We start from the raw sequence: 27,319 nt of genomic DNA on the forward strand, positions 1-27,319 counted from the left end.
ATTGGTGGCTGTAGAGACGTTGAAGGGAGCTGGTGAGCATGGAGAATGGAGGCCGTGTGGTGGTGGGGGAGGGGGGGGTTGGGAGGTTGCAGGGGAAGGTGGAACAGTGGTCTCGGAAATTGGGACTTCGCCTCATTTCTTCCCCCTTTAAACCACATCGCCCCAGGGTGTCAGAAGGGTGTGAGGTTGCAGAGGGAGAGAAGTACGTGCAGAAAGTGTGCTTACTGGTTCCCCGGCCACGTTTCTCCCTTAATCCTTACTGAAGCCTGGTGACAAGGAGCTTTGGTGGCGTACTGGGTTTCGCACTGAACCGCAGACCACAAGGCTGGTGGTTCAAAGCGACCAGCTGCTCCAGGGGAGGAAGATGCGGAGTTCTGCTCCAGTGACCACGTGAAGCCTCGGAATCTCCCAGGGCCCTTGCACTCTGCCCTGGGCGGTGGCTGCCGGGTCCCGTGAGTCGGAACAGATGCAGAGGCAATGCTTTGTTGGGCGTCTAGGGGCTCAGAGGTTGGCAGAATTCTTGCCTTCCACCGGGGACACCTGACCGGGACACCTGAGGCATAGGCACCGGCCCCCTTGCACCGAAGCCGTCCACGTGGCTGCGATGGCCAGCAGGTTTCCGAGGGGCTCCCAGAGCAAGCTGGACTGGAAGAAAGGCCCTGGTTAAACTCTATGCAGAGAGGGGGGGCCCTGCTCAACAGAGGTGGTGCTGGAGCCCCCCCCGAGTCCTGCCCCCCGAGTTTTCAAGGGAGCAGCCCCTAGCAACCTGCCGGCTGTCCGGCGTGGTGGACGCGCCCTCCGCCACGTCGTTCTCCAGGGCTTATTGTATCAGCGTGAGTGGCGGTGCCTTCTTTCTGGACCTCGTCTCTCCTTGAGTTTCCACAGCGTTCTTTTTAAAATGTCTTCATTTCCCCCAGCATCCTGGTGCCTCTGCGCGTTGGCTCCTCCTGCGTGTGGTGCCGCAGCCACGAAGCCGGGGCTTCTTCATCTGAGGTCGCGAGCGATTGGTCCTCGGTTTGCTTCCAAGGATTTGCCTGGCAAGCGGGGGGTTTTAGTTTTGCTTTTTAAATTTTTATCGTCAATCAGGTGACAGTTCAGTGTTCCGATTGGCACGTCACACCCATTTTATTTATTGCATTTTTATTTTGTAAGCGTTTTTTTGAGGCCCTTACAGCTCTTGTAACAACCCAGCCATCAGTTGCATCAAGTGCATCTGTACATATGGTGCCAGCACCATGTTTTGACTTTTGTTTTCTCCCCGCCCTTGATGTTTTCGCCCTAGATCATAGTCCTCCCATGTAACTGCACTGCCCCCACTCACTCTCCTTGTTTCCTGTGTCCATGCCGCCTCCTTCCTGTCCCTTCCTGCCTGCTGAACTCGGACCTTGGGCAAATGCCCTGTGACCTCGTGTGGGTGCTGCCTGCTGAATTTTGACCTTAGGTAAATGCTGCCCTTTGACCTCCTAGAGTGCTGGCTTCTAAGGAGTTTTTATGTCCCTTGTGCTTTTGTTCACTTTTTAGACCTGTCTCCCGTTTGGTTGAATGGGTGACAACCTTTTTTTTTTTTTTGAATCTTTTTATTGGGGGCTCATACAACTCTTATCACAATCTATACATACATCAATCGTGTAAAGCACATTTGTACATTCATTGCCTTCATCATTCTCAAAACATTTACTCTCCATTTAAGCCCTTGGCATCAGCTCCTCATTTCCCCCGCTCTCTCCCTGCTTCCCCCTCCCATGAACCCTTGATAATTTATAAATTATTATCTTGTCATATCTTACACTGTCGGATGTCTCCCTTCACCCACTTTTTGGTTGTTCTTCCTCCAAGGAGGAGGTTATATTGCAGATCTCTGTTATCGGTCCCCCTTTATACCTCACCCTCCCTTTACCCTCCAGTATCACCACTCTCAGCACTGGTCCTGAAGGGATCATCGACCCTGGATTCCCTGTGTTTTCGTTTCCTATTTGTACCAGTGTACAACCTCTGTTCTAGTCAGATTTGTAACGTAGAATTGGGATCATGATAGTGGGGGCGGGGGAGCCTTTAGGAAGTAGAGGAAAGTTGTATGTTTCATTGTTGCTACACTGCACCCTGACTGGCTCATCTCCTCCCCGCGACCCTTCTGTAAGGGGGTGTCCAGTTGCCTACAGATGGGTCTTGGGTCCCCAATCTGCACTCCCCCTCATTCACAATGATTTGATTTTTTGTTCTTTGATGCCTGATGCCTGATCCCTTTGGCACCTCGTGATCGCACAGGCTGGTGTGCTTCTTCCATGTGGGCTTTGTTGCTTCTCAGCTAGATGGTGCTTGCTTACCTTCGAGCCTTTAAGACCCCAGGCCGGCTTTTTATGTAAAGGGCCGTCTAGGACGTGTTTAGGGAGTCGGGGTCCTGGGGCACAGACTTCTTTGCTTTTCTGTTTCTCTGTTTGACAAGCTCCTAACTAAACTGCAAACCCTTCTGGGCCCTCAGGCTCCACAGAGGCATAGGCAGGCTGTGGCTGGGATTTGGTCCCTGGGCCGCCGTTGGCTGACACTGGTCTTCGGGCCTGTGGTGGATGGTGGAGCTGGTCTGCTCAGGGCTGGAGCTTGCGTGGTGCTCTCGCCGCCGCCGTGGCTCCTCCTGTCGTTGGGCTCCCTGCCGGGAGCCTTCCACCTTTGCAGGGTTCCGCTCTCCTGGGAGCGCTGGTTCCCACTCCCGCTGTGCACCCATCTCTCTGAGGGCCTCCAGGGAGTGGCAGGGGGCGGGGGCGTAGCTCCTTGGCTTCTACTCCCTGCCAGTGGGGGGTCAGCTTGGGGGGGGGCCCTCCTATCCAATTTAAAGAAACACCATTGATGGAAATACACCTTTCTTTCCACAGTGCCGCACCTGACCACAGAGCCCGTGGGTATTTTGAATCCCCGTTTCATTTTCAGGCTGAGACATTGGGACCCCCGAAGGGAGGCAGGGTGGGGGTTGGAGAGGGCTGGGCATTACTGGTGCTAAGATGTTTCCCCAGTGGGGAACCTGCCCCAGTGGGGCAGCGCTGACCCCCCGAGGGCGGGGTAGAGGACTGACTGGCCACTGCTTTGTCTCTGCAGAAGCTGGAAGCCATCCTGAACTTCAAGTACTCGGGGGGCCTGGGCCACGTGGAGGGGTACTACCGGAGCCTCTCTCTGGGCCTGCACGTGGAGGTCGAGCCGTCCGTGTTCCTCACCCGTGTCAGCACTCTCCCTGCAACCAGGTACGTGGGAGGCCTCTGCTTGCCAATAGCCTTCACCTTGTTCTCTGCGCCCCTGAGGTGATCTGGACCCATGGGGGCCCTGGGTGGCCGGGCAGAGCTGCCCCATATGGGTTTCCTGGGCTGTTGTGCTGATGCTAGTCAGGAACATCAATGAAGAACTGATGCCTGGGCGATCTTGTTGGCCAGGAGTGGTGCATAGACCCCAGGCAGTCAGGAGCCCAGGCCAGTCTGTCTCAGAAGTCCTGCCAGAAGGCTCCCTGGAAGCAAGACTGGCAAGGCGTGGTCTCCCGTACTTTGGGCATGTGTCATCAGGAGACACCGGTCTCTGGAGAAGGACATCAGGCTCGGTAATGTTGAGGCCTCTCGAGAAAGAGGAAGACCCTCGAGGAGACGGACTGACAGCGTGGCTGCAACAATGGGCTCAAACGTGGTCATGATTGTGCGGATGGTTCAGGGCTGGGCTCGTGCTTTCTTCCGGGCAGCTGGCAGTGGGGACAGGCTCGCCGGCACTTATCAACGACAAGGAATCCTGACCAGAGCAGCTGGCCAGGCCTCGCCTCCCACCGAGTAGACAGTGGCTCTGAACTGCTGACCTTTCAGTTAGCAGCCGGGCACATTGTGGTCGGGCCTCTGGGTTCCCTAGCCTCGTCCTAGAATCCCGGAGGGCTGCGTTTGGATGCACATCTCAGTTTTTTTTGTGCCGTGGACCAAGCTGCTTGGCGCCTCCCGGTCTCAGTCTCCTCCTCGGAGGACCCAGCTTCCCGTGTCAGCTTTCCGTCAAGGCCGCACAGGGTGCACCGTGACCAAGCCAGCGTGTGCACACAGCCTCCTGCTTGTTTTGTGGTCATCCTCTCGGACGACACGTTTGCCCTGTGACTGAGCCCGGGACTGGATCTCCTGTGAGCAGGGAGTCCAGCACCAACCCACAGGGTCTCTCTGGGGGACCCCTGGGAAAGTCCACCATCTCCATTTGTGTCTCTCTCGGCTGCTGCCCCAGTGTGGTGGGAAGTTTGTGGGGGCCAGGCTGTCCAGCGTCTTGATGTCCCCTCGTCCTGCAGCCAGGATTTCCTCCCACCTCCCTCCTCCAGGGCAAAGGACGTCTCATCAAATCTTTCTCTCTGAGGCTGCAGGGGGGCCTTTGCCCTATGGTGATGGGGAAGGGAGGGAGCTCTGAGTGGGGTGTGTGTGTGCGCTCACAAGCCACAGGACCCCCTCTACCCCCCATTCCTGCCCTGCTCTAGAAGTTGGTGGTAGGCTTCACTCACACAGCTGAACCCCCTCATGCTAGATGCCTTGCCTATTGGGTAAGATGGGCGGCCTTTCCCTTATTTATTCCATTCCCAGTAGGGAGGCCGTCGAGATAGTGACCGTGGCAACAGACTCTTCAGCATCCAGCCTCGAGGCCCGGGAAAGGTCATCACATTGGTCCCCTTGGCCCCCTCTGCCACCAAGGCACACAGGTGTCATGCCGCCCAGGTTGATGTCCAGGTACACGCCCCTTCTGAGCGCTGGAGCGCCGAGTAACAGGTGCGGTTTCCATTTATGAGAAAGACACCCTTGTGCCCCAGCTCCCGAGGAGGACGGACAGCTGCAGCCAGGAATTCATGGCTCTGCTTGGAGCTTTTAGCAACAGCCCATTTCACCGTCTGTCGCCTCCCCCAGCCGCAGAGCAGCGCTCCCTTTGGCCAAGGCTGGCCTCTGCTTTGAGTCTGCGTGAAGCATTCACGAACTCCCCCCCCCCCCCCAAGTTAGGGCCAAGGCCGCTGCTAGCTGGCATTTGAGCCCAGAAGGCCTTCCTGAGCATTCAGTCTGCTGCACCCCAAGCCCCCTGCCGTGCGGGATGATCGGCCCTGCAAGTGCACAGGTTGTCACCCGGTTCTTCTTCGTCTCGTCCGTCCCTCGGCTCCCTTTCTAATTTTTGCCCCCATCGATTCCTAGCATCCAAGTTGTGCCAACTCTAAATGACGATTGAAGATGAGGAGAACACTGCCAAGTGCACGCTGCAAACAGGCGCTTGGGGAGTTGGTGGTGAGCTCAGTGCTGCCTGGCTCCTGAGTGCCCCGCCCTGGAGCCTCACTCTCTCTTCTTTGAGAGGGCCTGTCGATTTCCCTGTTTGGGGGTGCTGATCACCGAACCATGTGGATTCAGCCTCCACCGTGTCTCGTGAACCGATCTCTACCACCTCTCCTAGGGGCCTTCACTACCTAGATGCTCTCCTGGCCCCTGGTCTCCCCCCTGCCCAAAATCCTTCAAATATTCTTCTGTCCACTTCCCATGAGTCAGATATTATGTCCTGTTGTCCCTCCATCCTTCCATCTGGGACCTCCCACTCTTGTTGCTCTGCAGTCTCTGCACTTTTGACCATCAGGCGTGAGCCTTAAGATGCACGTATCCCCGAGTCTCTCTTGGCTTAAGGGCCCCTCGGAACTTTCTGGAAGAACTCACAGTCCCTACGTGAGGCATCCCCTAGATATCCTTCCGCAGCTCCCTTTGTGCCCCGGGCCATTCCCCACACTGCAGGCTTCATCTGGCTGCGTCTTCTGTTATTGGCCCATGTCGAGGTGTTTCCCTTCGTTGAGTCTTTGCACACTGCTCTCTCTAAATATTCTTAAAACAAACAGATCCTTTTTCTTTCACTTAGCCTCTTGGAAGCGATGTCTTGGACCTCGGCCATCTCTGTTACCTTCTTTGTAAGCTTTCTTAAGCGCGGCCAGACTGGCAGTCTTGGGTGTTCCCTTGGGGGCGTCTCCTGGACACTCGTCATGCCTCTAATACAGCCCTGACCAGACTGTCCCGCGAGCACCTTCCAAAGCAGACCCTCAAACACCTCGGATAGCCCACGCCAGGACAAGAGAGGGGCCTCCCACAGTTCCGGTGTCCTGGGAGCCCAGAGCCCACTGCAGAAGGCCGGATGAATCCACGAGAATCCATTAGGTACTCAGTGCCACGTCCAGATGTGCTGGAGAAAACAGCACCAGACCAGCCCTCTGGCCATAAACAGCCAGGAAACCAACACTGCACGGGACCGAACCGTCTCCAGAGGTTGACAGGAGGGAAACACAGGGCTGTGACCCCTGGAAGAAGGAGGCAACAGCTGAGGGGAGCTCTGTGACCCCCTGACTGTCTGCATGGGGGCCCCTTCCAGACTGTGGGGAGCTCAAGGACACTGTTGTTGTCTGAGCAGAGGTCTGGAGGCCGGACCGGCGGGGGAATGGGGGGGGGAGATCAGAGAAGAAGCTAGACACCCCCAGAGGGGACTCAGCTAGTCCGTAGGTGAGTCCTAAGCTGTATGTGTGGGAAGCATAGCTCTCACACAGCTAGGCTGGGGAGCCGCGAGCAAAAGGACTCAGAACGAGCCTGTCTGTACAGAGCTGGGGGGACTCTGAGTGGAGAGGTGTTGGTCAGCTCCCTGGATGTTCCGTGCAGACCCAGGAGTGCCGGCATCTCACGGACATGGATCCTCCCTGGGAGAGTGTCCTTCCTAGTGCTGATAATGCTGGGAAACCAGCCTTGGGGAATCCCACTGATCTGTAAGGAAAGCTATTGTCTAATAAAAGATAAATAAAAATCAATACCTTCTTAACAAAGGACATTGTGATCCGGATACTCCACCTGTTAGCTCCCGCCAGAAATGAGCGGCACCAGCAGGTGGGGGGCGGGCCCCCCACAGGGGGAATCAGTCTCCCCACCAGAGGTGGAGGTGGCATTGCCCCCAGGGTGCTGGGCTGGCAGGAACAGGTCAGATGGAAGGAGGGGGCGCTTTGTGGACCTCACCTGACTACCCTGAAATGATCTGCTGGGTCTCCTCTCCCCTTTCCTTTCCTGTCTGTCTGTCAAAACAGCCATTTCACTTGTGAGAAAGGAACCCTGTTAGGGGTTAGAGCATTCAGCTGCTACCTGAACGGTGGGCAGTTCAAATCCATAAGCTGCACTCTGGGAGAAGGATGAGGCAGTCTGCTCCTAGAACGTTCCAGTCTTGGGAACCTCATGGGACTGCTTTGCTCTGTGGGTTGGAATCAACTAGAGGACAATGCGGCCCCAGTGTAGAGGCTGCACACACAGAGGCCATGGGCCAGGCTGGGCCTGCAGGTCACAGCTCGCTAAGCCCAGCTATAAAGGGAAGATGGGAAATTGCTCTCAGTTTGGTTCGGGCTCCTCATGACCCTCTAGGTGAAGGCGGATATGCCCACCCGGGTTTCTCACTCTGTAACTCCTGCAGAGTTGGAAGAGTTTTCAGGAGCTGAGAGTCTCATCTTTCCCCCTCAGAGTAACTGGTGGGTTTGAACTGCTGATCTTGTAGTCAGCCGCCTAGCACTTACCCCACTGCCTCCCCAGGGCTCCTTGGCAACAATTGAAAAACAGACAAACAGACTCACTGCCGTCGGGTCCATGCCTCCTGCTAGTGACCCCGGAGGCCTGGGTGGACTGTCCATGTGCTGTGCCCGGGCCGTCACTCGTATGGAAGTAGAAGGCCTGTCGTTCTCCTTCAGAGCTGCTGACCTTGTTCTTTTGAACTACTGACCTTGCAGTTAGCAGCCCGATGGGCAACCGGGACGCCACCAGGGCTCCCCTGTGGGCTGTTGTCATTGGAGTCGTGAGGTGCCATCGAGTCAGCTCCGACCCACAGAGACCCTGTGCACAATAGGACGAAACAGTGCCCGCCCTGCGTCGCCCTCACCAGGTCCCTGTGTCTGAGCCCCTGGGTGCGGCCACTGTGTCCGTCCGTCTCATTGAGGCCTTCCTCTCTTTCACCTCCCTTGCACTTTACCGAACACGATGCCCTTCTCCAGGGACTGCTCTCTCCTGACAGTCTTGCCACCCTTGCCTCTCAGGGGTGCTCTGGCCTTACTTCTTCTCAGACAGATCTGTTTGTCTTCTTAGCCGTCCTGTGCTTTCAGTCGCCTTCTCCAGCATCACAGTTCAAGTGCATCGATTCTCCTTCAGGCTCCCTTACTCAGTGTCCAACTTCCACATGCAAAGGAGGCAGTCAACGCGCCAGGGCTTGGGGCAAGCAAGGAACACCCTTGCCCTTCAGTACTCTAAGAAGGTCTGATGCAGCAGATTGACCCAATGCAACAGGTCTTCTGATCTCTGGACTGCTGCTCCCTGAGCCTTGGTGGTGGACACAAGTAAGACAAATGCCTCGACAGCTTCAACCTCGGCTCCATTTGTCATCATGTTCCCTCTTGGTCCAGTTGTGATCTTCCTTACACGGAGTTGTAATCCACACTGAAGGCTGTAATTCCGGATCTTCATCAGCAAGGGTTTCAAGTCCTCCTCACTTTCAGCAAGCAAGGTTGTGCCATCTGCATCTCGCAGGTTTTTAATTAACTTTCCTCCAATCCTGATGCTGCACTCTTCTTCATAAAATCCAGCGTCTCTGAAGATTTCTTCAGCATACGGGTTGAACAAGTATGGTGAGAGGATACAACGCGCTCTCAAAGTTCTGGGCCCTTGTTTTGGCACATGTTTTCAGTGCAGCTTGAACTTCTTTCTTCAGTACTATCGGTTCTTGTTCATATGCTGCCTTTTGAAATGGTTGAATGTTGACTCGTTCCTTTTGGTGTAGTGACACTGTCTAGGCTTTCCATCTTTTGTTGATTACTGCATCATTCACTATTTTGCCCATATAATCTTTCTTTCTTTCTTAATTGGGGACTCCTGCAGCTTTTATAACAATCCATACATCAATCGTATCTAGCATATTCAGCATCCCCTTGTTCTGTTCACTCAACTGCCTCTTGGTCCCTGTACCAGTTCCAGATGAGCACCACGAAGTGTTCTGGAATTCCCATTCTTCTCAAGGTGCCCGCAGTGTATTGTGGCCCACACAGTCGAATGCCCCTGCAATGGGACACAGGAAACATCTCTCTAGTGTTCTCTGCTTTGAGCCAACATCCATCTGAGAGCCCTTGTTCCAAGTGCCCTTCTGAATCTCTCCTGAACTTGTGACAGCTCCCTGTCAATGAACTGCCGCAGCCGCTGTTGGATGATCTTAAGCAAACTTTTACTTATAGCTGATATCGATCACAGAGTTCTGTAGATTGAGCATTCTATTGGGTCGCCTTTCTTTGGAATGGGCTCATATATGGATCTCTCCCAGTCAGTTGGCCAGGCAGCTCTCTTCCAATCTCCTGGCCTAGAGCAGCGAGTGCTTCCAGTGCTTCTTCAGCTTCTGAAACATTCCCACGGGGATCCGTCACTTCCTGGAGCCTTGTTTTCGGCTCATGCCTCCAGCGAGCTTGAACGTCTTCCTTCAGCACCATTGGCTATTGCTCACAAGTCACCTCCTGAAATGGTGGTCTGCTGACTAGTTCTTTCTGGCACAGTGGCTTTGTAGTCTTTCCATCTTCCCTTGATGCTTCCTGCATCATTCAGAATTTTGCCTTATAGAATCTTTCAAAACTGCAACTCAAGGCCTGGACGTTTTCTTGCGTGCTTTCCGTTTCAGATGTGCTGAGCATGTTCTCCCGTCTGGTTTTCTAATTCAGGTCCATGCACATTTTGTACAGTATTTGGCTTTGTCTTCTCGAGCTGCCCTTTGAAAGCTTCAGTCCTTGACCTCATCCTGTCTTCCATTTGCTCTAGCTACTCTGTGATGAAGAGCAAGTCCAGAGTCTCTTCTGAGACTCACTTTGATCTTTTCTTTAAATGACCTTTGCTTTCTTCATGAAGGATGGTCTTGATGTCCTCCCACAGCTCATCAGGTCTTCCGTCATTAGTGTTCAATTTGTCAGTCTGTTCTTGAAGTTCAAGTGGCAGGGACTCAAGGCTGTATTTTGGCTCCTGTTGACCTGCTTTAGTTTTCTTCAGCTTTCTCCTGAACCTGCCTATGAGCAGTCAGTGGTCTGTTCCACAGTCGGCCCTGGGTTTGGTTTTAGCTGCTGGTATTGAACATCCTCATCGTCTCGTCCCACAGATGTCATCAGTTTGATTTCTTTGTGTTCCATCTGGAGAAGTCCAAGTGTATAGTCGCCTTTTGTGTTGCTGAAAAAAAGAAAGGTGCTTTCTCTGACCGAAGCCTTGTTTTGCATTCCGTCCTGCGATCTCTCACCAGGGCCTCATTCCCAGCGGCCGCTCCTCCTCTGGTTGCCGGCTTTTGCATTCCACTGGCCAGTAACCAGCAGTGCATCTTGATTCCATTTCCAGCGGAAGTTGCTGGTAGGATTCCTCAATGTCTTCCTCATTTAGGGGTGTGTGTGTGTGTCAATGCATACATCTGAATAGCAGGGGCACTGACTGGAGTGCCGTGAAGGTGGATAGATAGAATCCGGCCACAGACACCATTGTACTGCCAGATGGGTTAGCAAGATCCTTTCTGACAAGGAATGCCACGCCCTCCCCTTGCCTGTGTTATTTCCGTCATGGTGAACCATCTGGTTTTCAGATTCTGAACAGCTAGTACCCGTCCATTGGAGCTCACTAGTGCCTAGGATATTGACAATCAAGCGTTCCATTTCATTTCCGACCCATTCCAGTGTTCTCAAATTCATACTTTGGTAAAGGCTCTTGATATATATTCAAATCACTCACTCACTCACTCACACACTCACTCATTCACTGCTGTCATGTAGAGCCTGTCCAACTCATGGCGGCTCTTCGGGACAGGGTAGACTGCCCCTGCAGGTTTCTGAGGCTGTACCTCCCCACAGGAATAGAAAGCCACGCCGTTCTTCTATGAAATATTTAGATACGGGCTATTCATGCATATAAGCCACATTAATAGAAAATGTGAAACTATCAGAAAAACAACAGCAGAAGTTTTGGCACTAAACAAATACATTCTCTGAAAGAGGGGGAGCGAGGGGGCGACTCCCGGGCTTAGGGTTTAGTGGAGCTCACTGAAGAAAGGCCCTGTGGCTGAGGCTGGAGCGCACCGTGGGCTGCGGCTCCGAGGTGCGCTCTGAGACTCAGCCCGCCGGCGGGAGGAGTGCTCTCTGGAGGCAAGCAGTGGTGGGACAGTTTGTGGCTGGGTGACAAGTGCACTCGGCTGCCGCAGGAGCCCCCGGGGCTGCGGTGAGCAGAGGGGAAACACATGCAGGTCCGCCCTGTGAAGAAACGTCCTCAGCGGAGCGCTGAGAGAACACACCGCCGAACCGGCCGGCAAGCCAGGGCGTCGGGAGCGGCAGCTTACCAGCCCAGGAGCAAGGACACTGTGCACACCACCCACAGCCGTCAACCTGGAGACCCCATGGAGGGCACCCCCGCTCCCCTCCCCGCCCCCCCCCCCCCCATCGTTGTCTGAGGTCATGGGGTATGGGCAGGCAGACAGCTTCGAGAGCCCCGCCTTCCCCCCCCACCCCCCCACCCCCCCACCCCATCTCAGCCTGTGACTGAAGACCACTGCACTGCCCTGCCTACAAATTGCTCCCCCATTTCCAAGCCTGTGCTTAGCAAGACGATGGCCTTGGAAGGGGCACCTGCTCTCACAGGGGAGGTGGGGGAGGTGGCCTGCCATAGCCGCCTGTGTCTCTTCCTCCACTAGAGCGAGCTCCTTGGGATTGGAGGCAGCCGCTGAAGACACCCTGCCTGGTGGAGCGAGTGCATGCTGGCGACTGCCAGGGCCCTCTTATCCAGGTGTCTGTCTAGAGAGGGACGGCTTTGCTTTATTTAGACTCCCACAGACACCTGCCGTACCCTCCGCGACAGCGCTAGAAACTGCGTGCGCCCAGGATTCAGCTTGCATCTAGGGCGGGGATGTCTGGCCATCCACTGATGCCGTGTGACGCAGAGCCTTGTCAAATGTTTATTGCTCTTCATCTTGCTCACAGGTGGTCTTCCTCTCTGTGTCACGGTGGCTAGAGTTGCAGGCAGGGGTGGCCCATTCCCCCACACTTGAACTGCAAACCAGGCCCAGAGGGGCTGTGAGGTTGGCCCAGGGTCACACAGCTGTCTGGTGTCTGGATACCCTGGCTTCAAGACCACTGTGTTGTAGACAGTTAGAGGACTCCGTATGTGCCAGCCGGGTCAGTGTGAAGATGCAGGTGTATTTCAATGCGAATAGAAGCCAAATTGCCTAAGAGATAACCTCACTGCTGGTGTAGGCAGACTCATGCACCACAAATCCAAGTGCCTATTAAGTTAGTTGTTTGGGGGGGATGGGTGGTGTGTCAGCGGCTCTCAGTAGTGTTGGTGATGTATGGCGGTTCCTGGAAGACCACCACTCCTCTGTCACCGGGTCGTGCTGTGGTGGCCGGCGTGTTGCTGGGGCGCTGGCAGCTATGCCACCTGTATTTCAAATGACAGCAGTGTCGCCCAAGCTGAGCAGGTTTCAGCAGAGCTTCCAGACTGAGAACAGACCACGGGGGAGGAATAGGCTGTCCAGGGAGAGCACAGCTGCTGGAAACCTGATGGACTGCAGCGAGAGTGGTGTGTGTGTGTGTGTGTGTGTACATGGGCTCTGACTCAGAGACCCTGTGTCTGTGTGTGTGTGTACAAGTGCTCGTGTGTGTGTGTGTGTGAGTGGGTTCTGAGGCATGGGGACCTTGTGTGCATGTGTGTGTGTATAAGTGCGCATGTGTGTGTGAGTTGGTTCTAATGAGGCATGGGGACCTTGTGTGCATGTGTGTGTGTATAAGTGCGCATGGGTGTGTGTGAGTGGGTTCTAATGAGGCATGGGGACCTTGTGTGCATGTGTGTGTGTATAAGTGCGCATGTGTGTGTGAGTCGGTTCTGAGGCATGGGGACCTTGTGTGCATGTGTGTGTGTATAAGTGCGCATGGGTGTGTGTGAGTGGGTTCTAATGAGGCATGGGGACCTTGTGTGCATGTGTGTGTGTATAAGTGCGCATGTGTGTGTGTGTGAGTCGGTTCTAATGAGGCATGGGGACCTTGTGTGCATGTGTGTGTGTATAAGTGCGCATGTGTGTGTGTGTGAGTGGGTTCTAATGAGGCATGGGGACCTTGTGTGCATGTGTGTGTGTATAAGTGCGCATGGGTGTGTGTGAGTCGGTTCTAATGAGGCATGGGGACCTTGTGTGCATGTGTGTGTGTATAAGTGCGCATGGGTGTGTGTGAGTGGGTTCTAATGAGGCATGGGGACCTTGTGTGCATGTGTGTGTGTATAAGTGCGCATGGGTGTGTGTGAGTCGGTTCTAATGAGGCATGGGGACCTTGTGTGCATGTGTGTGTGTATAAGTGCGCATGGGTGTGTGTGAGTGGGTTCTAATGAGGCATGGGGACCTTGTGTGCATGTGTGTGTGTATAAGTGCGCATGTGTGTGTGTGAGTCGATTCTAATGAGGCATGGGGACCTTGTGTGCATGTGTGTGTGTATAAGTGCGCATGTGTGTGTGTGTGAGTCGGTTCTAATGAGGCATGGGGACCTTGTGTGCATGTGTGTGTGTATAAGTGCGCATGGGTGTGTGTGAGTGGGTTCTAATGAGGCATGGGGACCTTGTGTGCATGTGTGTGTGTATAAGTGCGCATGTGTGTGTGTGAGTGGGTTCTAATGAGGCATGGGGACCTTGTGTGCATGTGTGTGTGTGTGAGTGGGTTCTAATGAGGCATGGGGACCTTGTGTGCATGTGTGTGTGTATAAGTGCGCATGTGTGTGTGTGAGTGGGTTCTAATGAGGCATGGGGACCTTGTGTGCATGTGTGTGTGTGTGAGTGGGTTCTAATGAGGCATGGGGACCTTGTGTGCATGTGTGTGTGTATAAGTGCGCATGTGTGTGTGTGAGTGGGTTCTAATGAGGCATGGGGACCTTGTGTGCATGTGTGTGTGTGTGAGTGGGTTCTAATGAGGCATGGGGACCTTGTGTGCATGTGTGTGTGTGAGTGGGTTCTAATGAGGCATGGGGACCTTGTGTGCATGTGTGTGTGTGTGAGTCGGTTCTAATGAGGCATGGGGACCTTGTGTGCATGTGTGTGTGTATAAGTGTGCATGTGTGTGTGTGTGAGTCGGTTCTAATGAGGCATGGGGACCTTGTGTGCATGTGTGTGTGTGTGAGTGGGTTCTAATGAGGCATGGGGACCTTGTGTGCATGTGTGTGTGTGAGTGGGTTCTAATGAGGCATGGGGACCTTGTGTGCATGTGTGTGTGTGTGAGTCGGTTCTAATGAGGCATGGGGAACCTGTGTGCATGTGTGTGTGTGAGTCGGTTCTAATGAGGCATGGGGAACCTGTGTGCATGTGTGTGTGTGAGTCGGTTCTAATGAGGCATGGGGACCTTGTGTGCATGTGTGTGTGTGAGTCGGTTCTAATGAGGCATGGGGAACCTGTGTTCGTGTGCTTTTCAAGGTTTTCTTTTTCTTAAAAGTCAGAATGCTCTTGTGTTTATGGTGTGTGTGTACAGAGGGAATTAGGCTCCGGTCTGACAATGCCGACTGGTTTTGTTCTGTGGATGCCCATGTCCCATGCTGCCCTTCCGCCCTTGTCCTCAGACATGCAAAGTTCACTGCCATCAGCCACTCGTTGCCTCTTTCTCTCTCTGAGGCTGCCTTGCTGCCTCACTCTGTCTCTCCGTCTCCGTCTCCGTCTCTCCTCTCTGTCTCTGTCTCCCTCTCTCTGTGGCTGTGTCCCTTATGGAGTACTTTCTGGTTCCACCCCTTGTCCGCTGTGCTGGTGACAGTCTGCGGACCTGGCTCCTGGGACATCTCACAGCAGCACCGACCTGCCCCCTCCTGGGAGCCGACCATCAGGCAGGCGTGCCCAGTCCCTGGTGTCCAGTGGGCTGTGTGATCCAGGTGGCCAGGGTGCACTGGGCTGACCAGTGGGAGGAGCACAGCAGGGCCGGGAGGTGACGGGACTGGGTTTGGGGTCCTGGTGACTCCCACAGCTGACTGTGGGACACACTGAGCTCCTGACGAGGTCTCTGTGAAAGACCCGTGAACAGACCGGGTGCTCTGATCTTGGCAAGTGGAGAGCTTGTTGTCCCCGGGGGTGGGGGTGACCCTCTGAGCACGGGTGGGTGAGTAGCAGGGCTCAGTGCATGGGGTTCCTTGCCACCGTAAGCAGGGCTTAGTGTCACCAGGCGTGCAAGGTAAGGAAGCCTGCCGTAGTCCCCACGGCAGCACCAAGAGCGGCCTTCATAACAGTTGGGCCACATCCCTCACAGGAACATGTGTGCAGCAGTGACTGTAGCTGAAACACCTCCTCTGCCTTCTGCAAACTAAAGACACACACTCATCCTGGGTCCACAAAGGGGCTCCGGGGGTGGGGGAGTGGCCCTGGTGGGCACTAGATTCCTTACCAAAAGCAAGGTCAGCAGTTTGAACTCAGCCGCCTCTCAAGGGAGAACGGTGATGCTGACAGATTGACCCTCTCAGAAACCACCCCCCGCACCCCCGGGGCAGCTCTGCGCCGCCCTGTAGGGTGGCTGTGGGCCGGCATCCGCCCTGTGGCAGTGAGCCCGGGTTTGCTGCTGTGAAAGGTGCAGACTCTTCGTGCCTGGAGCCCTGCTGGGTAACTTGGGCCACTAACCACACGTTGGTGGCTCGGTCCATCCAATGCCCCTCGGGAGGAGGAGGGGCTGCTAGCAGGCGGGCCACCTTATGGCGGCACCCAGGCCACCGCAGTGGGTTTGGCTCGGTGGGCTGCTGACCCACAGGTAAACAAGCCCTTGAGCCCCACAGAAGCCAGGCCTGGGACTCTGTTTCCAGGATGATGGCAGACAGGAGAACCTTTCCAGATCTGCTGAGACGATGACCTTTCTAGAGCGAATTTGTGTTCCACCCAGCAGTCCGTGCACGATGTTTTCTGACATGGCCTCCCCCTTCCTCCCTGCTGCGTCCTCACCTGCCCTGCTCCTGCTTGCCTCAGCGCTCTGATGTGGGTCAGATGCACCCCCATCACCCCTCCACTCACACCAGTGTGAAGGGTGTTGGAGGGCCACATCCTGGGGGTGGGGGTGGGGGCCTGTCTTTCATCCATTTGCCTTTGTCCAAGGGAAGAGCCAAATCTTCTTTTTCCAGCACAGACATCTCCGAGACAATGTTACTAAAATGTGTCATAAAGCGCAAAGCAGCGCGCCTACGTCGTTACTTTAATTAAAAGTAAATGTTAATTAATTATTCAAGATTAATTAACATTTAGAAGTGAAATGTTAATGAACTATATATGAGATAAATAAATCACAAGCGAAGGGAGGGAGAAGTTATGAGTGGCTTTCAGATCGTGATGCTTCAGCTTAATAACACCCCACTGCATCCAAGTCCATTTCAGTTACTAGGACCCACCAAGGATTTCAGAAAGCATGATGCTTTCCGGAGGCCACTGGGCTCGAACCTGCTGACCTTGCAGTTATCAGGGCAGCACCCAACCCACAGGACCACCCGGACTCCTGACACTGTTAATGGTAGACCTTCCGGAAACCAGCAGTGCATGTCACAATGGCCTTCGTGCTCACAGCCTCTGCGTCCTCCTGCATACCCTCCCTTCTTCCAGGACCAGCAGGAACCAGCTTCTGGACCCTGGGAACAGGGAGCCAGGCGCTGCCCTAGGTGCTGAAGTCCCCAAAGCCGGGGCTCGATTCCGACTCACCGCAATCCCATGTGCCACAGGACAAAGCGCCACTGGTCCTGCGCTAGCCTCACGACGGAGCCCATCGATGCAGCCATGGTGTCAGTCCATCTCTTCGAGCACCTCTACTTTATGGACATGATCAAAGTGGACTCCTGACAGTGCGGCCGTAGGACGCGCGATGAAGCCTCGCCAGCCCTCATGGCTTCTAAGGGCAGTTCTGGTTGTAGTCTCGCAAGACAGATCTGACGTTGCTTTGGCGCTCCACCATCCTATGGAGAGTCTTCCCCAGCACCACAATTCACACGCATCGACTTTTCTCCCGTCTTCCTTATTCAGTGTCCGACTGTCACCTGCGTTTGAGGCCACTGAGAACACTATGGCTTGGGTTAGTCCGGCACCCCTTAGTCCTCAAACTAGCACCCTGAAACAGCTGCTCTGCTCCACAGAGGGGGGAGAGTAAAGAAAGATGGGTATAACCGAGGGTCTTGACAACAAGGACCCCCCACCCCCACCTGGCGGTGCAGCCTATGAAAGGTGGGGGCGCCAGCCCACCCAGAGGTGCCTCAGCAGAGCAGTGTGGCCGCCTGCTTCTGAAAGTCCAGCCACAGACCCCCCCCCCCCACCCCCGGGAGCACAGCCCCATGGACAGTGGCTCTGCAGACAAGGAGCACAATCACACCAGGGCTCAGTGCCAGGTTGAACGTCAACCTGCTGGGCGGGGATGGGAGCAGGCCCATCAGCTGGCCTGGCGTGGCAACAGGGGGGCACAGGGGCTGCTAACAAAGAGGTCGGTGTTCCAGGCCCACCAGTTGCTCCCCAGGAGAAAGATGAGGCGGTCTGAGCCTGCAATGATTTGGAGAGCTGGGCCATCGTGTGTAGGGTCAACCCCACTGCAGTGGGGCACTGTGCTGGTTGGTTTGGGCTCATGCTGAGGATTTTGCCCCAAGAGATGGGGCAATGGAAGGTCTTTGTGCTGAGGAGGAAGGAGCCTCAGGTGCACGGTGGGTTATACATTGGCTGTAGCTGAGAGGCCAAGCATTGGGATCCACCAGCTGCTCCCTGGGAGGTGCTGCAGACCCCAGTCCAGACCTCTGCTCCCCGCCCCCCCATCCCCAGCCTTCACCCTGCTGAGATGGCCGAGAATAGAAATGGCTCCTCTATTCTGAAGGTCGCCTTCAGAGCGTACCTCTGTTGTTTATCTTTTGGTCTGGAAATGATGACAGATTCACAGGAAGTTGCTTCAAAATGTCCAGGGAGACCCTGCCACTGTAGTCAGGCTTCCCCACCTCGCCCCCGCCCCCAGAGGGACGTCAAGCTTAACTGTGATGGCAGGACAGCAGCTCCTGGACACTCACATTGTCCCCCCCAACGCGCACCGTCAGGGTCCACCTGGCGTAGCTGCACGCATTTGAGTGCATGAGTGTGTCTGTGTGTGTGAGTGTGTGTGTTGAGTGGATTCTGACTCACAGCAGCCCTGCAGGACAGAGCAGAGCTGCGCCCACACGTTTCCAGAGCTGTCATCTTTCTGAAAGCAGACGGCTAGGTCTTGGTCCTGCACACTGGCCGAGTGCTTTAACCGCTGTGCCACCAGGGATCCTTGAGTAGGCCGATAGGTAGTCCGGAGTGGTTGTGTCACACATGTAGCGTTCTGCACCCTTGCCCACAGCCAGGTGGCAAAGCTGTTCTTCCATTGTGCTACCCCTTAGTTGCCCACCCCACCCCTCCCCGCCCCCAGCCCCTGGCAGCCTGCGCTGTGTTCTCCATATCTGTCACTGAGTTCTTTCAGTAATGCGCTGGTATTGCAACCATACGCAAACATCTTTTCGAGATTGGGAGTTTTGTGGGTTTTTTTTTTTTTTTTGCACTCACGTAGCCCCCTGGGATCCACCCTGTGTGTGAATACTTTGTCTGAGTCCCTGCGTCTCCCTGGTAGGGAAGCGCATGGCTTGTTCAGCCCGTGTCTGCTGAAGGATATCTGGGCCGCCGGCAGTCTGTGGCTGTGAGAAATAAAACGGCTCTGTACACACGTGTACTTGGGCTTTGCATGAATAGGGACTTTCCCTTTATGGGGCCAAAGCCCAAGAGTGCTATGACTATGGAAGTCGTAAGCTGACGCTTTTTGTTTTTAAGATACTGCCCAGCTGTGTTCCAAAGTGGCTTTAAACTTTGTAAGGGTAAGCCAGTTTCTCTAGCTCCTTGGCATCGTTGGGCATTACCAACACTGTTTGCTTCAGCCATTCGGATGGGGTTTCCCACTGTGATTTCACTGGCCACCTCTCTGACGGCTAATGATGTCCACCATCTTTGTGTGTGCCTTTTGTCCATCTGTGTATCCCCTTCAAGGAAATGACTCTTCGCGTCTTTCGCTAACTTCCTAACTTTAATCTTTAATTGTTGAATTCTGGTAGTTCTTCATCTATTTTCAGTATAAGTCCTTTATCAGATATGCGGTTTGGAAATATTCCAGTGTTTAATCTGTCTTTTCATCCTGTTCACCAGGTATTTTGCAGAACCATATGAAAACATTATTTTTTTCATGAGGTCTATTTAGCCAGCTTTTCCTTTTATACACTATGTTTCTGATGTCAAATGTAAGAATTCTTCTCCGAATCACAGGGCCCACGATTTCCTCATCTCCATTTCCTAAAACAAGTTTAAGTTTGTGTTTTATATTCAAGCTTATGATACATTTGGGGTTATCTTCAGTAGAAGCTGTGAGATTCAGGTAGAGCTTGTTGCGGAACGAAAGCTGGGTGCCCTTCTGGGAGCACAAAGGAGAAGGTTTCTCGAGCACTAAGACAATTCAACTAGGGAACACTCGTTCACCAAGAGAGACCACATGCACCGAAATGTGTAGGTGTGTGTGTGCACCTGTGTCTGTCTGTCCGTCCGTCCGCCCTGGCCTATTACACTTAAATGAGGCGCTAGCAGACAAAAATGTTGCGTGGTTGACATTTCCAGAGTGAAACTGAGGTTTGTGAAAGCAGTTAGGCTTTTTTCAGCAGTGTGCTCTTTGCAGCCCGTTGGCTAATCTTACACGGTATCCTGTGTCCTTCTTGTACCATTCGTTCTTGCCAGTTCAGCTATCTTGCAGCAGTTGATCCATACCCTCGGCTGCAATTCTAGCCCTGGCAGCTGGGGGTTTCTTCTCCCTGGGGACAACATTAGGGCAACTCCCCATTGCCAAGCTAGCTTATGTGCCTCCAGTTTGAAAGCTGATATTACATGTCCCCCTTTTGATCAAGCCACCCCTGCCATGTGATTAGATCTTCACATGGAAGCAATCCTTCTTCCTGTGAAATCAATGTAAGATGACGGTCTGCTTTTTCATGCTTTTAAGACCCCAAGCTCTACTCATGGAAGAATAGTCAAGCACCATCTAGTTTATAGTTCCTTGTCATGTCTTATTAATAGGTCTCATCTTCAAGGTGAGCTGGTTATTGGTAGTAAACCATGCCCTGTCAAGCTAAGCTAAGATAGAATAATTGCCCAAATTTCTAATACACCTTTAGCAAGGGACTCTTGGGATTGTGTTGAAAGCCATTGTCTGTAGTTGCATCAGTGATTTGAACGATGATAATGGACAAGCTATGAATGGACTTGTCAACTTGGACAATACCATGCCAGCGTAAAGAGGGGCCTGAGAAAGATCTCTCCTAATTCACATCGTGAGTTGTGTGAGTCCAGGTAGACTAGAGAACCAAATTCAGACACTCATATGTGTGCAAGAGAGAGCTTTATATACAAGAGCAATTGAATATAGAGAAAACATCCCAGCCCAGTCCAGATCAATTCCATAAGTCCAATATTAGTCCATATACCAGTCTATAAAATCCTCTTCAGACTCACAAAACACATGCAATGACACCAAATGCAGGAAGATCACAAGCCAGAGGGTGGAAAGTCTTGTGAATCCAGTGGTGGTGGAAGCCTCTCAGTGATGGCAGGGGTCTCCACGTGGCTCCTTCAGCTCCAGGGCCCTAGCGTAGCTCCATGTGTCTTCTCAACAGGAATGTCCCCCAGGGAGTCAGCCTGTGTCCTGCCTCCAGTGAGCTGTTTCATCTCTGTGGCACCTCCAAATGAGGTCATCAAGCTGTGACCTGATTGATAGGCTAAGCTCCACCCCTTCACTCTTAAGTCTCAAATTGAAAACAGGTTATGTAACTACCACATTAGTCTAATACAACGGTTCTCAACCTGTGGGTCGCAACCCCTTTTGGGGTTGAACGATTCATAACAGTAGCACAGTTACAGTGATGAAGTAGCAACGAAAATAATTTTATGGCTGGGGGTCACCACAACATGAGGAACTGTATGAAAGGGTCACGGCATTAGGAAGGTTGAGAAGCACTGGTACAATAGTTAACATGATTGTAATTTGATTGAAGGGATGCTGACTGACCTGAATTTTCCCCTCAGATCAGAGACGGGTGACACATCCGACATTAAGTCAAATGACTGACACTAGCTACTGATTGGGTTAGTTTAGCAAGTACGTTTTTCTTTCCATGTGTTAGAAGAAATTATTAGAAAGAGAAACGTACAACTTAACTGAACCTTGGTGTTGAATGCAGTTACCAAGGAAAGAGACGCGAGTATGAAGTGAAACTAATAAGGTGAGAATAGCTACGATGAGAAAGCACCCAAAATGCAGTTACGACTCGCCGACTCGGGACTCGCTCTCTACCTCAGAGGGCGCCTGCTCTGGCCGTCGCTCCTGGCCATCTAGTTGGTTCACGATAGGACGGAGATGAATTGTCCCTGCGGGTTTCTGAGGCTGTAAGTCTTTCTCCTGAGATGAAACGGGTGCATTCCGACGGCTGGCCTATGACTCGCCAAATGAGTGACTCACTAAACTGCCAAGACTTCCAGCCACGAGGGTGCTTGAAAGTGACTTTAGTCCCGCAGCCTTGAGAAAGTCCCAGAAGCTCTGACCACCTGCCTTTAGGACAGAGATCCAGATTTCAGTTCCCTGTGATCGGCAAGCACCCGTCAGTGTGAAGAACTCGACACGGCCCTTCTCAGTGAGTTCCAGCGCGTCTTTTCAATGGACGTCTTTTCCGATATGCATCCTCTCCTGAGATACGAGGCGGGCTTCAAAATGCTTGTGGGAAAAAGTTCCACTATTTCCCATGAACTTCTCTGAGTCTTCTTGTAATTTTAGGTCGATTTGGGGATTCTAGCTTCTGGCCATCGAAGTCTTCTTTAACCTGTGACAAACATTCTTTAGAGTAGTGGATGACACCATGAAGCGGCCGTCCACGTTGTGACAGCAATTCTTTAAAAGCGTCAGTCCTGATGGGAATTTTTTGTAAAGCCAGTGCAAAGTCAAATAAAACCCCTTATTTAAAAAAGCCCTAGCTGGAAATACCTCTAAGCGTGATGACCAACCTGCTTATGTTTGCAGAGCTTCCAAGGAGCTCAGGTGTGAAACACTGTGATGCCGAGTAGGATACACCAAGGGCAAGCCCGGGTGACCGAGTCTTTGAATACCCAGGTGTCATTGAAAACGCCCTTGGTGAATGATGCGAACGCTCCCATCGAAACCAATGACTTTCATGAAGCGAGGGCCAAAGGAAACAGGTTGCGTGGCTAAGTTAGAAATTGAAATAACGAAATTATGATGTACTATGCATTTGACATCTAATATCAGACAAATATTACAGACATCAATTTTAACTCAAAGAAAATTTGACAGTTCTCCTGATATGACAACATGTTTTATGCAAGCCATCACGCATTTTAAAAGTAAACCTTTTTAAAATATTGTTCTCTTTACCAAACAGAACCAAATCTGTTGTGGCTTTTCATGAAGTTTCAAAGTTGTCAGGAATTTATTATTGGTCACCAGGAAGCTATACTTGGGTTACCGACCAGGGATCTTAATGTTACAAAAGAAAAAATCTTAGCTTTTTACAAAGCTATGCAGCTTAGTTGTTTTTGACTCAGGAGTTTATTCTGTCAACCACTCGCCTTTGAAGCAGATTGTACAAGGAATAAAACTAATTCTTCAGCCCCGTAATCAAAGAAAATGTTGTTATCTAAGCAGCAGGGAACCAAGCTATTTGCTATTTGATATTAAAGCTTTAAAAAATTCTCATAAATTAACTCATTAAAGTTTCTCACCACAGTAAATAAGAATTTGGGCCATATCAAATAAATTCTCTTTGACAGTGTAATAAACCCTTTTCCGCTTTGTGTCTTTGTTGTATATCTGATGCGATGATGTGGGGGCCGCATCTGGCTACCCGGGGGGCGGGGCTCCATAACCAGCCACATCAGCCGCAAGCCAGCTGGCTCCACGGAGGCCGACTCAGACACGTCTCCACGTCCGCCCTTCTTGATCCTGTGCTGGTCCCGCCTCCAAATGCAAGGAATAGCTGTGAACTCAATGTATTATCAGTAAGCTGCCTAAAAGCCGGGGAAATCAATTTGACTCCATATATTAGAAAACATAATTACTGCTGGAATAAAGTTTAAATATTTCATAGTTCTATTAACATTTTTATTATTCTTTTGGTAAGCATCTCAGCCTTCATTTGTCTCATTCTGTAATTCATCAAGATTATTCCCTTTCCCGGAATAAAAGAAGTTTTATGTGATCTCTAGCTTGTTACTTAGAAAAAGTTTTTCTCTCAAGATTCCAGTTTAAGGCTCATGTACACATGAACACCTTTCTCCTAATGACTTTATTTTCATTAATTCCTGATACTACTAGGACAATTTAATTTTATAGGTTTTCATTTATTATTAAATGAATCAGTAATTTTTTTGGTGGGGAGGTAATTTAATAATACCTGAGGTAGGGAAATATTACATTTCGATTGTTATACTATTTTCTTAGATAAACAAGTTAGTGTAATTTGTTCCTTTTTAAAGACCTGTTATAGTAATAATAATAATAATAGAACAATTGATCTCTCTTAGTGCATCCGTCAGATAAAGCAGTTTATAGATTCTTCTGCCTTCAGTGTAGCCACTCTAAGCCCTATCCGTAGGACAGGTGTGGGAAGCAGTGCTCCTAAGACTTGGAGGACTGTCTGACGAGGAACCAATTGCTAGTCGTGGCATCCCGCAACCAGAAGGAAGGCCAGACAGACAGAGACGGAAAGAAGCACACACCCTTACTGGTCCTGGAGGCAAGCTCTAAACCTAGACCAGTAAACCCGTCGCTCTTGCACGGAGGATAGCCCGAATGATCCGGACTAGCCAACAGCTTAATTCAGGAGCCTTTGCTTTCCAACGTACTGTGGAGAAAATATAATTTTAGACTATTTAGAAGAAACCCAACGTCACCACTGATTTTCTAGAGTGTCTCTGGCAAAGCAGTGCTTTCTGGAGAAAACCCCACACCCACTCCTTCACGCCTGGGCAGGAGTGTCGGGGGAAGACCTTGTAGACTTAGCAGCCCTCCCTTCTCTGGTACTTATATCATCTGTTGTCAATCTGAGACTTATTAAGAGCGAAGGGGTGGAGTTTTGCCTGTCAATCAGGTCACAGTTTGATGTCCTCATTCGGAGGCACGGGACACACTCATTCCCTGGGAGACATGCTTGCTGATGAGACGCAGGGAGCTGGGTTAGTGCCCTGGAGCTGAAGGAGCCACGTGGAGACCCCTGCCAGCACTGAGATGCTTACACCACCACCACTGGATCCACAAGACTTCCCACCCACTGGCCTGAAATCTTCCTGCGTTTGTCGTCATTGCATGTGTTTCGTGAGTCTGAAGAGGACTGTATAGATTGGTATTGGATTGGTATGGGCTAATATCAGACTATGCACTTAATCTGGACTGGGCTAGGATGGTTTCTTAATGTACAATTACTCTTTAGATAAAGCTCTTTCTTATACACACGAGTGTCTATGAAGTTATTTCTCTAGTCTACCCGGACTAACTCACTCACAACAATAAGACGCAAGTTCAATAAAGCTCGAAGAGCGACGTTGCAAAGAAAATGGAGCTGGGATTGAAGAGGTTCCCCGCCTTGTGGTAACTCCCGAGAGTTCACCGACGCCGAGGGTGCAAGCAGCTCAGCTGGTGGCAGGGCCTGTGTCCTGGGCTCCTCGGGGACAGTGCACCTCCCATATTCTGATAGCAGAACATGCTGTAAAACAAGAGCTCTGGCCTCTGCTAGGAGCAAGACGTGAATGTTTTATTGAGGAACACAGCGGCTCAGACCAGGGGACACTCGTTCATACGGCGAGACCCAGCACTCTGGAGCGCCGTGCGTGGGGGCTGGTGTAATCCATGAGAACGAGGTGCTAACAGACAGCAGCCCAGCGTGGTTGACATTTTGCACAGGTGCCACTGAGTTGTGCAAAGCCACAGCGACTTTACAATAGTTTGCTCCGTGCCTTGGGGTTGGCTGAGTTTGCCTGGTTCTTGGGAACTTCCTGTGTAAGAGTTTCCTCTTAGAGTTCACATTTCCTTGAAGGGCCAGACGTTCATATCGGCTGCTTTTCTGAGAGCGGCAGCTGTTCTTCTCCTGGGGTCAGTAGGCGGCCAGCTCCCTGGTGTCAAGTTAGCTACGTGCCTCCGTGCTGCAGGTTGCAGTCTCAGGCTACACTCCCTCCCCTGTTCCTGTTGCTTCGCCCATCCTTCCTCCTGAATGCCTTTCGTGTCTGTGTCAGCTGACAGTTGGGCATGTTTGTGTGGCTGTTTCTGGTTCTCTGTTCCCTGATTTGTGTCCCCTCCGGCCAGCACCACACTTATGACATAGCTCTTCTAACAAGCGTACTTGCCAAGAAAGGAGATTTCTCCCACCTTGTCTTTCCCTCTTTCAAAATTGGAGTTGTAGTACCTGTGTCAAGGGTTCCACCCCACAGGCATTCGAAGTCTAGCTGGTTATTGAGCGCTTTCTTTGTGTGTTTGCTGTTGTTTCAGTCAGTACCTTGTGGTTGTTTTTTTTTTTAGCATATAGATCGCTACACTTTGTTTCTCTTGGAGGATGTGTTTCCAGTTGTGGATGTTACTGTGTTGTTCGATTTGGTTCTTACACATTCCTCACATCCTCGTTACCACCTCTGAGCCCATTGTTTCAGCTGCAGGGTCAGCCCATCTCCTCTAGGCCTTTCTCTTTGTCACTGTCTCTGCTCTCGATTTTACAACATGTCCAAAGTATGGATGGCAGATCGTACCCGTCCTCTCTCTGCATTACTCAGCACCGTCATATGCATTGCCTCCTCTAGCCTCTTGATGTGGGCTGACCCTGATTGATTTTTGAGTACGGAACCATACCTGAAATACATTTATTTATTTACATTCAGTTCACATCTGAAATAAACCCCACTTGGTCAAGGTGTATCATTGTTTGCTGCATTGCCGGGTTAGCTAACAGTTCGTTGAGGATTTTTGTGTCTCAGTTCATCAGAGGTACTTGTCTCATACATGTCGTAATAACTGTCTCGCCCCGGCTGGCTCTCAGAGTGAATCCCAGCCTCATGCAACGAGGTGGCGAGTTTTCTCTCCACATCTCTTTTCTGGAAGAGCTGGTGTCAAATTGGTGTTAATTCTTGAAGCGAGAGGGGAGATTCTCCAGTAGGGAAAATCCTGGACTGGAGTTTCTTTTTCTTTCTTTCTTTCTTTTTAAAAAATCATTTTATTGGTGCTCATACAATTCTTATCACAATCCATCCATTGTGTCCAGCACATTTGTACGTTTGTTGCCATCATCATTCTCAAAACATTTACTTTCTACTTGAGCCCTTGGTATCAGCTCCTCATCCCCCCCCACCCCTAATGAACCCTTGGTAATTTATAAATTATTGTTATTTTGTCATGTTTTACACTGTCTGACGTCTCCCTTCAACCACTTTTCTGTTGTCTGTCCCCCAGGGAGGGGGTTATATGTCGATCCTTGTTTTTTGTTTTGTGTGTGTTGCTATTTTTTTCAAAATCATTTTATTGGGGGCTCATACAATTCTCATCACAATCAATACATCCATCCATTGTGTCAGGCACCTTTGTACATTTGTTGCCATCAGCATTCTAAAAACATTTACTTTCTACTTGAGCCCTTAATGTCAGCTCATTTCCCCCCTCCCTCTCCACTACCCCTTCCCTCATGAACCCTTCCTAATTCATAAATTATTATTATTTTTTCATCCTTTAATTGGTTCCCTCTTTCTAGCCCACCTTTCTTCCACCCTCCTGGTATCACCACTCTTAACCACAGGTCCTGAGGTGTTCATCTATCCTGGATTCCATGTGTTTCCAGTTCCTATCTGTACCAGTGTACACCCTCTGGTCAAGCCATATTTTTAAGGAAGAATTGGGATCATGATAGTGGCAGGGGGTAGAGGGGAGAGGAAGCATTTAAGAACTAGAAGAAAGTTGTATATTTCATCTGTGCTATACTGCACCCTGACTGGTTTGTCTCCATCCCCTGACCCTTCTGTAAGGGGATGTCCAGTTGCCTACAGATAGGCTTTGGGTCCCCACTCTGCACTCCCCCTTATTCACAATGATATGATTTTTTGTTCTTTGATGCCTGATACCTGATCCCTCTGACACCTTGTGATAACACAGGCTGGTGTGCTTCTTCCATGTGGGCTTTTTTGCTTCCCTGCTAGATGGCTACTTATTTATCTTCAAGCCTTTAAGACCCCAGATACTGTATCTTTTGATA

At 51.6% G+C, this 27,319-nt stretch overlaps 1 protein-coding gene across 2 annotated transcripts in view; it reads left to right on the forward strand.

Annotated features, from left to right (window-relative positions):
• The window catches only part of TRAPPC9 (trafficking protein particle complex subunit 9), a 292,390-nt gene that overhangs the window by 176,070 nt on the left and 89,001 nt on the right, over window positions 1-27,319 (forward strand). For both annotated transcript variants that reach the window (XM_075549225.1, XM_075549226.1), the window contains one exon: window positions 3,088-3,230. In XM_075549225.1, coding sequence (XP_075405340.1) covers window positions 3,088-3,230 — 143 coding nt within the window. The remainder of the gene's footprint in view (window positions 1-3,087; window positions 3,231-27,319) is intronic.

Source organism: Tenrec ecaudatus, chromosome 5 (genome assembly GCF_050624435.1).
Source record: "Tenrec ecaudatus isolate mTenEca1 chromosome 5, mTenEca1.hap1, whole genome shotgun sequence".
In the NCBI taxonomy this organism is placed as follows: Eukaryota; Metazoa; Chordata; class Mammalia; order Afrosoricida; family Tenrecidae; genus Tenrec; species Tenrec ecaudatus.